The sequence below is a fragment of the Anguilla rostrata genome, chromosome 1 (genome assembly GCF_018555375.3).
Source record: "Anguilla rostrata isolate EN2019 chromosome 1, ASM1855537v3, whole genome shotgun sequence".
NCBI classification, from domain to species: domain Eukaryota; kingdom Metazoa; phylum Chordata; class Actinopteri; order Anguilliformes; family Anguillidae; genus Anguilla; species Anguilla rostrata.
In genome coordinates this window covers 84,819,227-84,834,317 of record NC_057933.1, presented here as the reverse complement: position 1 = coordinate 84,834,317, position 15,091 = coordinate 84,819,227, and the positions used below count along the sequence as shown (strand labels likewise).

General features: G+C 52.6%; 1 protein-coding gene and 1 long non-coding RNA gene across 9 annotated transcripts in view; one reads left to right on the top strand and one right to left on the bottom strand.

The window, feature by feature from the left end:
• Positions 1 to 266: 266 nt before the first annotated feature.
• Positions 267 to 15,091, bottom strand: part of LOC135238424 (adhesion G protein-coupled receptor B2-like) — a 93,919-nt gene continuing 79,094 nt past the window's right edge. For 3 of the 8 annotated variants that reach the window (XM_064306301.1, XM_064306363.1, XM_064306337.1), the window contains 9 exons: positions 14,706 to 14,795; positions 13,363 to 13,534; positions 12,746 to 12,826; positions 12,245 to 12,284; positions 11,287 to 11,912; positions 8,990 to 9,025; positions 7,020 to 7,133; positions 4,386 to 4,439; positions 2,211 to 3,039 (listed from right to left, as the gene is read on the bottom strand). In XM_064306301.1, coding sequence (XP_064162371.1) covers positions 2,869 to 3,039; positions 4,386 to 4,439; positions 7,020 to 7,133; positions 8,990 to 9,025; positions 11,287 to 11,912; positions 12,245 to 12,284; positions 12,746 to 12,826; positions 13,363 to 13,534; positions 14,706 to 14,795 — 1,384 coding nt within the window. In that variant the 3' untranslated portion in view covers positions 2,211 to 2,868. Of the gene's footprint in view, positions 866 to 2,210; positions 3,040 to 4,385; positions 4,440 to 7,019; positions 7,134 to 8,989; positions 9,026 to 11,286; positions 11,913 to 12,244; positions 12,285 to 12,745; positions 12,827 to 13,362; positions 13,535 to 14,705; positions 14,796 to 15,091 lie in introns of those variants that run through there. The other 5 variants (XM_064306309.1, XM_064306329.1, XM_064306318.1 and 2 more) reach the window with 5 other exon arrangements.
• LOC135238503 (uncharacterized) lies at positions 10,921 to 11,360 on the top strand. Its single transcript, XR_010325133.1, has 3 exons — positions 10,921 to 10,994; positions 11,115 to 11,182; positions 11,245 to 11,360. It is a non-coding gene; the product is annotated as an uncharacterized LOC135238503 (long non-coding RNA).

Genomic DNA, 15,091 nt, shown 5'->3' with positions numbered 1-15,091 from the left:
GCTGCAGCACACACTCGTGCACACACACAGACACACACTCATGCACACACACACTTACACGCAAATACACACACACACACACACAAGCAAACACTCATGCACACACACACACACACACACGCATATGCAAATACACGTGTAAATACAGATATGCATGCACACAAACACACAGATTCTCACTCACTCACGCTCGAAATTTACCGAAATAACAAAATGTCAAAATGTAAAAACATCAACATGTCACAAAAGTTCAACTCACGATTGGGTAAATTTTTTGACTCAATTTGAAAATTTATTTTCATACAAAAACATCATATGAAAAGGGCGGGGTCTACTTTGTGCAGTCTCATTGTACAAAAGGGCGAACGGGGGTTGAAGTCACACCAACAAGCAGGGCGTCTGCACCCCTCCCGGGGAGAGGGAGGGGCTTAAGGGACGTTTGGGGGGTTTGGTGGATGGTCCCGGGATGCTGCAGTGGACGGACCGGCAGTTCAGAGCTTCAGAAATGACCCGTTGTGTTTGTACCGCCGCGGAAGTGACCGGCCCCCCGCGCTGCTGTCCCAGCGCATGATTTCCCTGCGTGTTCCTCTCCATCTGCATCTTCAGCTCTGCCCAATCCCCACCCTCCTCACATCTTTGTTTCCACTCTGAAGGTTCTGTGGCAATGAACCGAGTGCTGTGATTGGCCAGGAAGCTCTGCGGTGGCCCCTCCCCTCTTCTGAGTGCCCGCTGAGCACCTGCAGATGCAGCAGCAGAGAAGCAGTCAGCTCTTGAGTTCCTTCCCAACATGTGTAGCGCCCCCTACTGGCCTGGAGGACTGGGGGGGGGGGCAGGGGGAGGGGCTTGTGGCTCCCCAGCAGCAGGACTGAAGCTCAAACAGCAATGTGACCACAAGTAAAACATAAAGAGACAGAAAAACAGAGAGACTGAGGGGAAGAGGGGAACAGCACACAGAAGGAGGGGGGCACTGTGACCCCCGCCCCCATCTCCCCCAGACTCAACCACCCCTCACTGGCTCCCAGCACACAGCTGCATTTAGACACACACTCACACATACACACACACATACATACACACACTCTACGCCAACAATTAGCACACAGAAAAAACATGCACAGATCCCACCCCTGAAGCCCCCACCCACAACCTCGACAACCCCCCCCCCCACCCCGCGTGAATTCACTGTGTTAGTTTGGTAGTTTGGCTCATTTACTGTAAACATTCCCCCCCCCCCCCAGAATAATAGATGCTACAGCTGATTCAGGAATTTAAAGATCCAAAACCCATTTCTATAAATCAGTGGCTGTACAGTTTCCAGCTAGGTCTCATAGGCTGGAACCAGAACAGCGCCCCCTCTGGCCTAGTCAGTCTTTACAGTCGCAGATACCCAATTAGCATGCTACTGTTATAGCCTTCTGTTTTCCGCCACAGATCGCATGACTATCGTATTGGATTGTACCTATTTACCCAGTACCGGCCGTGGAATGATAGTGTGTTCTATAAAAGATTGTCCTCTCCGCATGATTGACAGTGTTTCTGTCCTATTGCTGATCGTTGCTGTTCTTTAATACTACCAAACAGTCAATAAAGTTTAAATGGAAGGACAGGTAAGACACTCTCTGTCCTAAATCTAGTCCTAATCTACCTGGCCCAGCCCAGCCACAGAAAAGCCTCATGAAAGCCTCCAGTGAGGAGATGGCAGCACACCACTGCTGCAGCAAGGCAGGGTGAAGAGAGCAGCATCAGGTCAACAGCTCAAACCCCCTTATTAACACGAACTAAACCGCAAAGACCAGAAACACAAAAAAAACAGACTGGCGCAGGAGGAGATCAGAGGGAGATCAGCCGGAGGAGATCGGGGAACAGCAAGGGGAGATCAGGGAGAACAGCAGGAAGAGATCGGGGGGAACAGCAGGAGGAGATCAGGGAGAACAGCAGGAAGAGATCAGAGGGAGATCAATTGGAGGAGATCAGGGGGAACAGCAGGAGGAGATCAAGGGAAACAGCAGGAGGAGATCAAGGTGAACAGCAGGAGGAGATCAGGGAGAACAGCAGGAGGCGATTGGGGAACAGCAGGAGGAGATCAGGAGGAACAGCAGGAGGAGGTCAGGGGGAACAGCAGGAGGAGGTCAGGGGGATCAGCAGGAGGAGATCAGGGGGAACACAAGGGAGAACAGCTTGGCCAGTGGAGAGTTCTCCATGCTGGGAAATGCAGTGAACACCATTTATTCATAAACACTCACTGTTGCCTTTCTGTTGTTTTTCAGGGAAAAACGATAGAATAATCCTTTGAGGGAAATGGGGGGAAAAAGGAAACCTAAAGGTCAAAATGGTGTGCAACAGCAGGAACTCTTCTGTAAGACGCCGTGCAGAAACACTTTCATCATCACACAGGTGACAGAGAGAACACTCTGGAGAAAAATCAAGACCAAAAAACACCCCCCCCTCTCGCAAATCCTGTGCAGCGGAGAAAAAGTCTGCGTGCATAGTGTGTTTGTGTGTGTGTAATAATGTGTGTGTGTGTGTATGTGTGTAATAGTGAGTGTGTGTGTGTGATAATGAGTGTGTGTGTTTGTGTGTGTGTAATAGTGAGTATGTGTGTGTGTGTGTGTAATAATGAGTGTGTGTATGAGTGTGTGTGTAACAGTGAGTATGTGTGTGTGTGCGTGTAATAATGTGTGTGTTTGTGTGTATGTGTGTGTATGTGTGTGTGTGCGTGTGTATGAGTGTGTGTGCGTGTGTGTGAGTGTGTATGTGTGTGTGTATGTAATAATGAGTATGTGTGTGTGTGTAATAGTGTGTGTATGTGTGCGTGAGTGTGTATGTGTGTGTGTGTGTGTGTGTAATAGTGTGTGTATGTGTGCGTACTCAGACTTCAGTCTGGAAGTCTCCCTCGGTTTCGGGTGTGGTTGCGGGGGCAGTTCCCCAAATTTGGTTTAGCTCCAATTTGTCCATCTTCTCAGCGGGGGCACATGAGGGGTCAAAGGTGACTGTCCTGACATTGTCACAGGGGTGCTGGTCATCCGGAGGGGTCCTGTCCTGCAAAGCGAAAACAGGAAGTGGGACAGTCACTCACACAAGTGGGCTAAGCACAGGCCGCATTCCCAGTGAGCAGCGTTTGGTCACACGCTGCAGCCCCACGGCACAGCTGGGAACCCATCACAAACACATGGCGCAAAATAAGCCATCAGCATTCCTTACTTTCCCCTCTGAGCTGAACGGACCGGTGTCTCTGCGGGATCATCTCTCTCTCTCTCCCTGTCTCTCTCTCTCTCTCTCACTCCCTGTCTCTCTCTCCCTGTCTCTCTCTCTCTCTCTTTCCCCCCTCCCTCCCTCCTTCTCCTCTAAAGCTTCCTGCATCTTCTCTGCATTATACGGTTTTATTTCTCTGAGCAGCAGTTTCCCATTAAAGGGAATAAACTGCATTATGCTCGTGGCCAATCAGAACAGAGGAAGTTCCATCTGCTTTTTGTCTGAAAATTCCCCAGCGCTGCCCCAAAGACATTTTTACAGGCTGGGTGGCCAGATGGAGGGATTTTACCTTGAGCACATAAAACCCAAATCCAAAAACCCAAAGACTCAACCTGCCAAATCTCACATTGGCTCAAATACAGTATGTCTGAAATGTGAACATTTAATAGCTACACTCAAAATGTTCCCATTAATTACTAAATGTTTTCTACATTTCTGCGGTGCCAAGAACGAGGTCCGGTCATAAGGGGATTTTTCCCCCATAATTAGATTTTTCCCCCATAATTTTATGCAAATGATAATTATAAAATAAAATGAAAAAGAATCTCAGTATAATGATTTAATATGTCGGCATGTTTTCAGAAAACTCATAATTATGGCTTTTAGTATTACGTGGATACATTTCTTTGTAATTGAAATCTATTATACAAATTTAAGAATTTTATTTTTTGAGCCATAGGTTCTTCCTGAGCCAGTTAGAAGCTCACATATGAAATATTAAATAAGTCAATCCTGAATGACCAAATCAAAATTTTGAGCAAAAACATCATCATTATGGCTGTAATTGTGAAAAGATAGGTTTGATATGATTTCTGGCAGGGTATCCTAGTCACCTGACCCCAGCTACCAATCAGCCTTCAGCTGGGAGAGAGAGCCTGCAGATACATTGATCAGCACTAGGGGGCGATGTCTGGTCGATAGCAGGGGGATTAATTCATATGCAACCCAGTTTGGTTGTTAACTGTGTGTGTCTGTCTGTGACGTGTGTGTGTGACTGTCTGTGACTTGTGTGTGTGTGTGTCTGTGATGTGTGTGTGTATGTGTGTATGAGTATTCGTATGGGGAAGACACTCATTAATAGGGAGCTGGGTCAGAGTATTTGGGGAGCCCCTGGTCTGCCCCCCCTTACTTACGCTGGAGGAATTATTCTCCCCTTCTGTAGATGAGATGCTCCAGCGTCTCTCCCTCTGTGTTGAGACAGAAAAGGGGGGAGTCAGGGGGGGAGTGACAGTTAGGATCTGACTCATTCTGCTGTCAGGAAAATCTGACTCATTCCTTTCTGATTGGATCAGACCTGGAATCTGATCCAATCGGAACCCCTGCCAAGTGTACTGTTTCCCCCACTCTGTCTGCTGTTCCCCCTCCCTGTGTGCTGTTCCCCCTCCCTGTGTGCTGTTCCCACACCCTGTGTGCTGTTCCCCCTCCCTGTGTGCTGTTCCCCTTCCCCCACCCTGTGTGCTGTTCCCCACTCCTCCCTGTGTGCTGTTCCCCTTCCCCCACCCTGTGTGCTGTTCCCCACTCCTCCCTGTGTGCTGTTCTCCCTCCCTGTGTGCTGTTCCCCACCCCTCCCTGTGTGCTGTTCCCCACCCTGTGTGCTGTTCCCCCTCCCTGTGTGCTGTTCCCCCACCCTGTGTGCTGTTCCCCCACCCTGTGTGCTGTTCCCCCTCCCTGTGTGCTGTTCCCCCCCCCTGTGTGCTGTTCCCCGTCCTGTGTGCTGTTCCCCCTCCCTGTGTGCTGTTCCCCGTCCCTGTGTGCTGTTCCCCCACCCTGTGTGCTGTTCCCCCTCCCTGTGTGCTGTTCCCCCTCCCTGTGTGCTGTTCCCCCTCCCTGTGTGCTGTTCCCCACCCTGTGTGCTGTTCCCCTTCCCCACCTGTGTGCTGTTCCCCACTCCTCCTGTGTGCTGTTCCCCCTCCCTGTGTGCTGTTCCTTCCCCCACCCTGTGTGCTGTTCCCCCTCCTGGTGCTGTTCCCCTCCCTGTGTGCTGTTCCCCTCCCTGTGTGCTGTTCCCCTTCCACCCTGGTTGCTGTTACCCGTCCCTGTGTGCTGTTCCCCCTCCCTGTGGCTGTTCCCCTTCCCCCACCCTGTGTGCTGTTCCCCCTCCCTGTGTGCTGTTCCCCCTCCCTGTGTGCTGTTCCCCCACCCTGTGTGCTGTTCCCCCTCCCTGTGTGCTGTTCCCCCACCCTGTGTGCTGTTCTCTGACAGGTCTGGAATGACCTCCACACACCCGCTTCCACATAATTATGGAACAGCTGAAAGTAAACGAGCTCTGCCAGCGTTGTCCTTGCTTTGCTTGTAATATGTCCCGGTACCGGCCTAAATCTGTGCTCTAACAAACGCATAATGATAATGTATTACCTGCATAATTAAGCACAACAATGGTCACATTGATTGAAGGGGGGAAATTTCACATTATGCATTGTGTATCGTATTGTTTTCAGAGAGAAGCCTCTTTAAGTTGCCCGTTAGCTGAGTGTTAACCTGTAATTAGAATGCACACTTCATTCACTCTCATGCTCAGTTCAGCCTCATGAACAGTTTCAGGCTCAACTGTCAGAGTCGTAAATGTGTGTAGGAATGATTTACAAATCTTTTCAAGGCCTCTGGGTTTATGACCTCTGCTCAGTGAGGTCTCTCTGAGACTACTGCTGCTCACTGAGGTGTGTCAAAGGATTAGAGAGAGGGAGAGGGAGAGGGAGAGAGAGAGGGAGACGGTGAGAGAAAGAGGGCGAGAGTGCAAGGGAGAGGGTGAGATTGAGGGAGATGGAGAGACAGAGCGAGGGAGAGGGAGAGAGAGAGCGAGGGAGAGGATGAGAGAGAGCGAGGGAGAGGGTGAGAGAGAGGGAGATGGAGAGACAGGGCGAGGGAGAGGGTGAGAGAGGGAGATGGAGAGACAGAGAGAGGGAGAGATTAGAGGGAGAGGGTGAGAGAGACAGATTGAGAGAGAGAGAGCGAGGGAGAGGGAGAGAGAGAGAAAAAGAGAGATGGAGAGAGAGAGTGCGAGGGAGAGGGAGAGAGAGATGGAGAGAGAGAGGGAGAGAGAGAGAGAAAAAGAGAGATGGAGAGAGAGAGTGCGAAGGAGAGGGAGAGAGAGATGGAGAGAGAGAGGGAGAGGGAGATGGAGAGAGAGATGCAATGGGTAGGGTAATTAGGAGCAGAGAGTGAAGGGCGAGGTGTGGGGTTTGGGGTATAGGGTTATGGGTACAGGGTGTGGGGTTTGGGGTACAGGGTGTGGGGTTTGGGGTACAGGGTTAGGGGTACAGGGTGTGGGGTTTGGGGGTACAGGGTTAGGGGTACAGGGTGTGGGGTTTGGGGTACAGGGTTAGGGGTACAGGGTGTGGGGTTTGGGGTACAGGGTTAGGGGTACAGGGTGTGGGGTTTGGGGTACAGGGTTAGGGGTACAGGGTGTGGGGTTTGGGGTACAGGGTTAGGGGTACAGGGTGTGGGGTTTGGGGTACAGGGTTAAGGGTACAGGGTGTGGGGTTTGGGGTACAGGGTTAGGGGTACAGGGTGTGGGGTTTGGGTTGGGTACAGGGTTAGGGGTACAGGGTGTGGGGATTTGGGGGTACAGGGTTAGGGGTACAGGGTGTGGGGTTTGGGGTACAGGGTTAGGGTACAGGGTTGGTGGGTTTGGGGGTGGTTGACAGGGTTGGGGTACGGGGGGGTTTGGGGTACAGGGTTAGGGGTACAGGGTGTGGGGTTTGGGGTACAGGGTTAGGGGTACAGGGTGTGGGGTTTGGGGTACAGGGTTAGGGGTGCAGGCTGCTCACCCTGACGCTGGATGCAGTCGGGTCCCTGCGTTTGGGGCCGGGGGTGTGGAACTCGGGGGGGTGGTTGAGCTCGTGGTACAGCTCGTTGTGTCTCTGCCGCGTGTGCATCACCTTCTGCCAGAGGAGGAAGAGAAACGACGGAATGAAGAGGAGAGAAAGACAGCGGGAGACGGGCAGGGCAGAGGGGTTAGGCTCCCCCTGCAGCTCACTCAGTGGAACTGCAACCAATGATAAAAATCACAACGTTACCGCGCACACACAAACCAGGCGCGTCATTGTCTGAACGCCTGGATATGGAAATATGGATATCTGAAGAAAAACCAGAAAGGGACATTTTCCAGACCCCCACCACAGAACCTTAGGTGTGTAAGGAGTGATACCTGAGTAGGTGACCATGCCTGGTCCTGACTGTACCCCCCCCCCCGCCCCCCCCAAGACACCACCTCTCTTATCCACCCCCTCCCCCACCCCCCCACCCCTCAACCTATTCACCCCACTAAAGAGACACCACCCATCTAAAACAGACAAAGCTCTCATGTACCCAAGGTTCCTCTGGATTTCCTCTTTCTTCAGGATTTCCTGAAGGGCCTGTAATGCTGTGGGTATAGCTGGGTAAAGACAGGCTGCAGGTATAGGGCTTTATTATTCACTGCACTGTTGTATTATTGTATGTTGGTTTGTTTGGCTGAGGTGCTGATTATAAAAGGGCCTCCGTGCCTTTGTGCTGATGCAGCAGGTTTGAGTTCCTGAGTCAGATTGCCATTCCCCGCGGCTGTGCTGTATGTCGCTGGGGATGAGTATGAGGCTGTACGTCGCTGGGGATGAATATGAGGCTATGTGTCGCTGGGGATGAGTATGAGGCTGTATGTCGCTGGGGATGAGTGTGTGGCTGTGTGTCACTGGGGATGAGTGTGTGGCTGTGTGTCGCTGGGGATGAGTGTGTGGCTGTGTGTCGCTGGGGATGAGTGTGTGGCTGTGTGTCGCTGGGGATGAGTGTGTGGCTGTGTGTCGCTGGGGATGAGTGCGCGGCTGTGTGTCGCTGGGGATGAGTATGTCGCTGGGGATGAGTGTGCGGCTGTGTGTCGCTGGGGATGAGTATGAGGCTGTATGTCGCTGGGGATGAGTGTGCGGCTGTGTGTCGCTGGGGATGAGTATGAGGCTGTATGTCGCTGGGGATGAGTGTGTGGCTGTGTGTCGCTGGGGATGAGTGTGTGGCTGTGTGTCGCTGGGGATGAGTGTGTGGCTGTGTGTCGCTGGGGATGAGTGTGTGGCTGTGTGTTGCTGGGGATGAGTGTGTGGCTGTGTGTCGCTGGGGATGAGTATGAGGCTGTGTGTCGCTGGGGATGAGTGTAGCTCTGCTGAGTGATGTAATGCAGTGTAACACCATGTGAGCGCGGGACTGTGCGTGCTCAGCCACGACACTGAAAAGCACAAAAAACAAAACAACCCGCACATAAATCCCCACACACAGGAGGAATCCAGCTCTGAATATCGCTAAGAGCAGCGCTAAGAGCAGGCGACGCTACTAAATCTGCCAGGAATCCAGCTCTGAATATCACTAAGAGCAGGTACAGGAGGAATCCAGCTCTGAATATCACTAAGAGCAGGCGGCGCTACTAAATCTGCCAGGAGGAATCCAGCTCTGAATATCGCTAAGAGCAGGTACAGGAGGAATCCAGCTCTGAATATCACTAAGAGCAGCGCTAAGAGCAGGCGGCGCTACTAAATCTGTCAGAAACGCAGTGATTTCACTGCTGCTTGAATCGGACCCAGGTGGGCATGGAGGGGGTCGGGGGCGTGGGGGCGGGGTCGGGAGTGGGGATATCATCAGAACCAGGAAGAGATGAGGGGAGTAAGATGGTGTCATGGGCACTGCTGTGCCAGGATTGGACAGCAGGCAAGAGGCCTGCAGGATGGGGGCGGAGTTTGTGGGATGGGGAGGGGGGTGTGAAAGGGGGGCGGAGCCTTACCTCAAAGTCGAGCTCAGAGTACTGTACTCTTTTCCTCTGGGGAGGAGGGGTAGGGGGGGGAAAAAAGACATCATCAATCACAGCAGGGTCAGGGTCACACGGTCACACCCTCCACTTTACCGATTGGCCGATTGCCTGCCCCCCCCCTTTTCGCTTTTCTAATTGGCTGTCAGAGGCCCTGCTGAAGCTCTGGCTGGCTAAAATGTTCTTCTCTGTCGGGCTGCCCTGATCTCCTTGATAACACATTTCACACTTAAACAGCTATCAATAATGATTCACCATGCCATCTGAGCTACTTACCTTTCAAACTCAGCAGCTTAACATAGCCTTTAGTTTCTATAAATACACAAACACACACACCCACACACACACACACACACTCACACAAACACACACACACACGCACACAAATACACACTCACACGCGCACTCACACAAATATATACACACACACACACACACACTCACACAAACACACTCACACGCACACAAATACACACTCACTCACACACACTCACACAATACAATCACACAAACACACTCACACGCACACAAATACACACTCACTCACACACACGCACTCACACAAATATATATACACACACACACACAAACACACTCACATGCACACAAATACGCACTCACACACACACATGCACACCCTTTACCCCAGTAGGGTTCTCTCTCCACCAGACTGTAGACACAGGGGGAGGAGTCAGGCTGACGGACAGTAGGGTGGGGCCAACAGGGCGGAGAATGTACAGATCCAGGAGAGGGATGGACACACCCTCCTGCCACTGTACAGGTCAAAGGTCATCTGGAACTCCTGCCTTTCATGGTCCCAGTAAACGTGACGGATTGTCTTTACAGACAGGAAGTAACACCTCCAAACAGGAAGTAACACCCCCCGAACCTCCAAACAGGAAATAGCATTTCCCAAACCCATGACAATCAACCCACAAGATTAGCTCTGCTGAGCCTGTGCCTAGCGCAAAAGCATATGATCGTTGTTCAATTGTTGCTATTAGTTACAATGATTTATTGATTAATGCTTGTTGCTATTTTCATCCCTTGTTGCTATTTGTTAGACTGTATAATTGAGTAACGCTTTATTGATTGTTTGATTGGTTGACTGCTTGACTGATTGACCTGCCACCCCTGTCTTGAGGATTTCTGGGAATGTTCTGGTCACCCCCACTTCAAGGGATAGCAGTTCTGTGGCTTATCACCATCAAAATCAATCATGTCCCCCTGTGTGTGTGTTATAGGCACAGTGGATCTGTGTGTGTTATAGGCACAGTGGATCTGTGTGCGTGTTATACGCACAGTGGATCTGTGTGTGTGTGTTATACGCACAGTGGATCTGTGTGCGTGTTATACACACAGTGGATCTGTGTGCGTGTTATAGACACAGTGGATCTGTGTGCGTGTTATAGGCACAGTGGATCTGTGTGTGTGTTATACACACAGTGGATCTGTGTGTGTTATACGCACAGTGTATCTGTGTGTGTGTTATAGGCACAGTGGATCTGTGTGCGTGTTATACACACAGTGGATCTGTGTGTCTTATACGCACAGTGGATCTGTGTGCGTGTTATACGCACAGTGGATCTGTGTGCGTGTTATAGGCACAGTGGATCTGTGTGTGTGTTACATGCATAGTGGATCTGTGTGTGTGTTATACACACAGTGGATCTGTGTGCGTGTTATAGGCACAGTGGATCTGTGTGCGTGTTACATGATTGTGGGTGCACAGTGGATCTGCGTGTGTGTTATAGGACTGGTGTAGATCTCATGGTCCCAGTCCTGTGGTACATGGACTGACATGAGCTGTCGAGACTCACTGTAACGCAGGTCACAGTTTGGTACGGACGCGGTTGAGATCATGATCCAGGTGAAGTGAAGCTACTGTGACTGAGAGCTCATAAAGCAGTACAGCTATGCTGCTTCTTTTGGGGAGGGGGAAGTGGTTTGGGAGGGACAGGTGTTAACGTGGGTGGGGCAGGTGTGGGGGCGGGGCAGGGGCAGATGGTTGGGCAGGGCAGGGGCAGGTGTTGGGGTGGGGTAGGTGTGGGGGCGGGGCAGATGGTTGGCCAGGGCAGGGGCAGGTGTTGGGGTGGGGTAGGTGTGGGGGCGGGGCAGGCTAGGTGTTGGGGCGGGGCAGGGGCAGATGGTTGGGCAGGGCAGGGGCAGGTGTTGGGGTGGGGTAGGTGTGGGGGCGGGGCAGGCTAGGTGTTGGGGCAGGGCAGGGGCAGGTGTTGGGGCAGGGCAAAACACTTTAGCCCCTCCCTGCTTACCTCCAGTGAGCCCACGGACAGGCTGGTGTGGGTGTGGCCCAGTTTCCGCGGGAGGGTACGAGTGCGGTGGGCGGAGCCAGAGAGGATGTGACGGACGGAGGGGTGTGGTTTGAAGTGCAGCGTGTGGGCGGGCAGGGGGCGGAGCGTCCGGCAGGGCGGGGTCAGGTTGACGTTGAGGTGATCCATGGACGCAAAGCTGTACAGCGCCTTCCCGTCAGCCAATCGCAGGGCCGACACCGCGGGGAGGGCGGAGTCATGCACAGCCATGTTCTTCTCCTCACCCCTGAGGGGCGGGGTTTGGAGGCCCCCCGTCCTCCCTGGCAGCACCATGTAGTCCCGCTCAGCCCCGCCCAGGCCCCCGGCCCCGCCCCCCGACCCCACCCAGCCCAGCCCGCTCTCCGTGCACAGGTACACCGGCGCCCCCTGCTGCTCCACGTTCACCTCCTTCAGCTGCGGCTCGACCCCGAGGGGCGGGGCCTGCACCAGCAGGGTGGGCGGGGCCACGAGGCCCGGCAGGCCCCCCAGGTTCACGCCCACCTCCTTGTTTCCCGCCAGTTTGGGGTCGTCCTCATCGTCCAAGGAGATGCGGGACAGTGTTCCTGAAATAGTGGGCTCCTTAAAAATGACTACAGGAGAGAGGAGGGAGGGAGGGAGGGAGAGAGAGGGAGGGAGGGAGGGAGGGAGGGGGAAAGAGGGAGAGTGAGGGAGAGAGTGGGAGAGAGGGAGGGGGAAAGAGGGAGGGAGAGGGAGAAAGAGAGGGAGAGAGACAGGGAGTGGAGAAGATAGAAGGTGAACAGGGAAGTAAGGGAAGATTGGAAAAAGAGAGACATAAAAGACAAATGAAGAGGAGAGAGATGGAGGAATGTTATTATTACTCAGCAGCACTGTGGCTCAGCAGAGGAGTGGGCGGGGTCTGTGATCAGGTGATCAGTATGATTGACAGGCTGTTCCCTCCTACCTGTCTGACAGGCCAGATCCACATCTTTTTCAAAGTCTGTCTGTGAAGGACAGAGAAGAGAGATAAAGACACAACAGCTGTGGGTGTGTGTGTGTGTGTGTCTGTATGTGTATCTGTGTGTGTGTCAGTAGGTGTGTGTGTACATGTGTGTGTGTGCCTGTGGGTGCGTGTGTGTCTGTATGTGTATCTGTGGGTGTGTGTGTGTGTGTCTGCGGTGTATGTGTGTGTCTGTATGTGTATCTGTGGGTGTGTGTGTGTCTGTATGTGTATCTGTGTGTGTGTGTGTGTCTGCGGTGTGTGTGTGTGTCTGTATGTGTATCTGTGTGTGTGTGTGTGTGTGTCAGTAGGTGTGTGTGTCTGTCTGTGGGTGTGTGTGTGTGCGCGTGCGTGTATCTGTGTGTGGGTCTGTGTGTGTGTGTGTGTGTTTCTGTGGGTGTGTGTGTGTGTTGCTCCATGGGGAAGTAGCTCAGTGTTGCCCCCCTGGTGGAGTTATGAATGCACCTGGCCATTCTTGCAGGAATCTGGAGAGTTCTCACTGTCATCCTTACAGACGCCCATACGACCACACAATGCGTCCTGCACCTAGAGAGAGAGAGAGAGAGAGAGAGAGGACATCTTTTCAAAGAAGACTTCTGCATGCTGGTATATTTTTGGTTAAGAAATGTATGTGTTATGCATCATATGAGGTTAGTTTAAGTAATTTATGCCTTGGCAAATACTATCTGAAGATTAGTTATGTCCTCCTATGCAAAACCATAAGATTGAAAGAGGGCGTACTTTTTCATCACTGCATCTGCATGTACACAAGATTGTGTGTGTATATGCGTGTGTGTGCAGATGTGTATATGTGTGTGTGAGTGTGCATGTATGTGTGAATGCATGCATGTGTGTGAGTGTGTGTGAGCGTGTATATGTATGTGTGTGAGTGTGCATGAGTGTGTGTGTGTTTGTGTGTGTGCATGTATGTGTGCATGCATGCATGTGTCTGAGTGTGTGTGAATGTGTATATGTATGTGCGTGAGTGTGCATGAGTGTGTGTGTGTGTATACTAGATTAAAGGGGTATTCCAGGCATACACCCGCAGGCTCTGCTGCCCTCCAGGGGGCAGTGTGGCTCACCTCTCGCCTCAGTGCGCCGTGCACGCTGATGATGACCACACCCTGCAGGGCGTCGAACACGGCGAAGAGCACCTGGAACAGCGTGGAGCTCCGGTCGGTGATGGCCAGGACTGCTGACATCCAGGTGAGAGCCAGCAGGGGGAGCACCACACAGGAGCTCCACAGGGACGCCCTGCGCGCACACACACATACACACACACACTGCAGTTCAGCTCGACACCACCAGGGGGCCACCTCACTCAGCACCACACAGGAGCTCCACAGGGATGCCCTGTGCACACACACATACAGACTGCAGTTCAGCTGTGCACCACCAGGGGGCCACCTCGCTCAGCACCACAGAGATGCCCTGCACGCGCACACACACACACACGCCGCAGTTCAGCTCCGGACAAGCAGGGGGCTACCTCACACACACATTGCAGTTTAGCTCTGGACCACCAGGAGGCTACCTCACACAGCACTGCAGTTCAGCTCTGTACCAGCAGGGGGCCACCTCACACACACACACACACACAATGCAGTTCAGCTCCGGATCACCAGGGGGCCACCTCACACACACACACACTGCAGTTCAGCTCCACACCACCAGGGGGCCACCTCACACACACACACTGCAGTTCAGCTCTGTACCAGCAGGGGGCCACCTCACACACACACACTGCAGTTTAGCTCCGGACCAGCCGGGGTGATCATACATGCTGCAGTTCAGCTACACACCACTGGGGGGCAGCCACACAGCACTGCACTTCAGTGCCACTCCACCTGCTCTGGTTCTTTCTCTCTTTAAAGCACAAGCCAGTCACAATCCACTCCCCTCTGTCCCTCTCTCTCACCCTCCCTAACTCTCTCTCCTCTTTTCCTCTCTCCTCTCTCTATTCTCCTCCTCTCCTCTCTCTCTCCTTCTCTCCCCCTCTATCCCGCTCTCTGCAGGTTTAACAGGGAGAGCCCAAGGGAACAGCACATTTTTCAGTTGTTCTTCAGTCGAGTGTCAGAGATTTTGTTCTGAGCTGCCGCTGAAAGGACAGATAATTAACTATAAGAGATAACTCTGTGGATCTCGCGCCTGAGAGGGTGGGTCGGGACACTCAGAATGAACATCCTGTTCCTGTCCCTGAATCTCACTGAGTCAAATGGTACATCTCTGCTAAAGCACAGCATCTTTAAGCAGTGACACGCCCAGTAGCGCTAAACATAGTCCTGACTGGCTGGTCAGCATGGCATCAGCAACAGTGGCATGGTGGTTCAGGGTGTGGGGATGTGTGTGTGAGAGAGAGAGAGAGAGAGAGGGACAGAAAGAGAGAGGGAGCGAGAGAGAGAGAGAGGCATGGAGCTGGACTAACGTGGCATTGGTGGCGATGGTCTTGGGCAGGGTGCTGTGTGAGTTCACTCCACACCTGGAATATTTGGGAACAAGACCGTGTGGCTGTGGACTATAGGGACATGAACACACACACACAGACACACAGACACACAGACACAGACACAGACATGCAAACACGCAGACACACAGACGCGCACACACACACACACACACACACATACGCAGACACACAGACACGCACACACACACACACACACACACACGCAGACACACAGACACGAACACACACACAGACACACAGACACAAACACACACACACACAGACACACAGACACACACACACACAGACACACAGAGGGTGGGAAAAAGAGAAGAGATAATGAACAGATTATAGAATGATGGAGA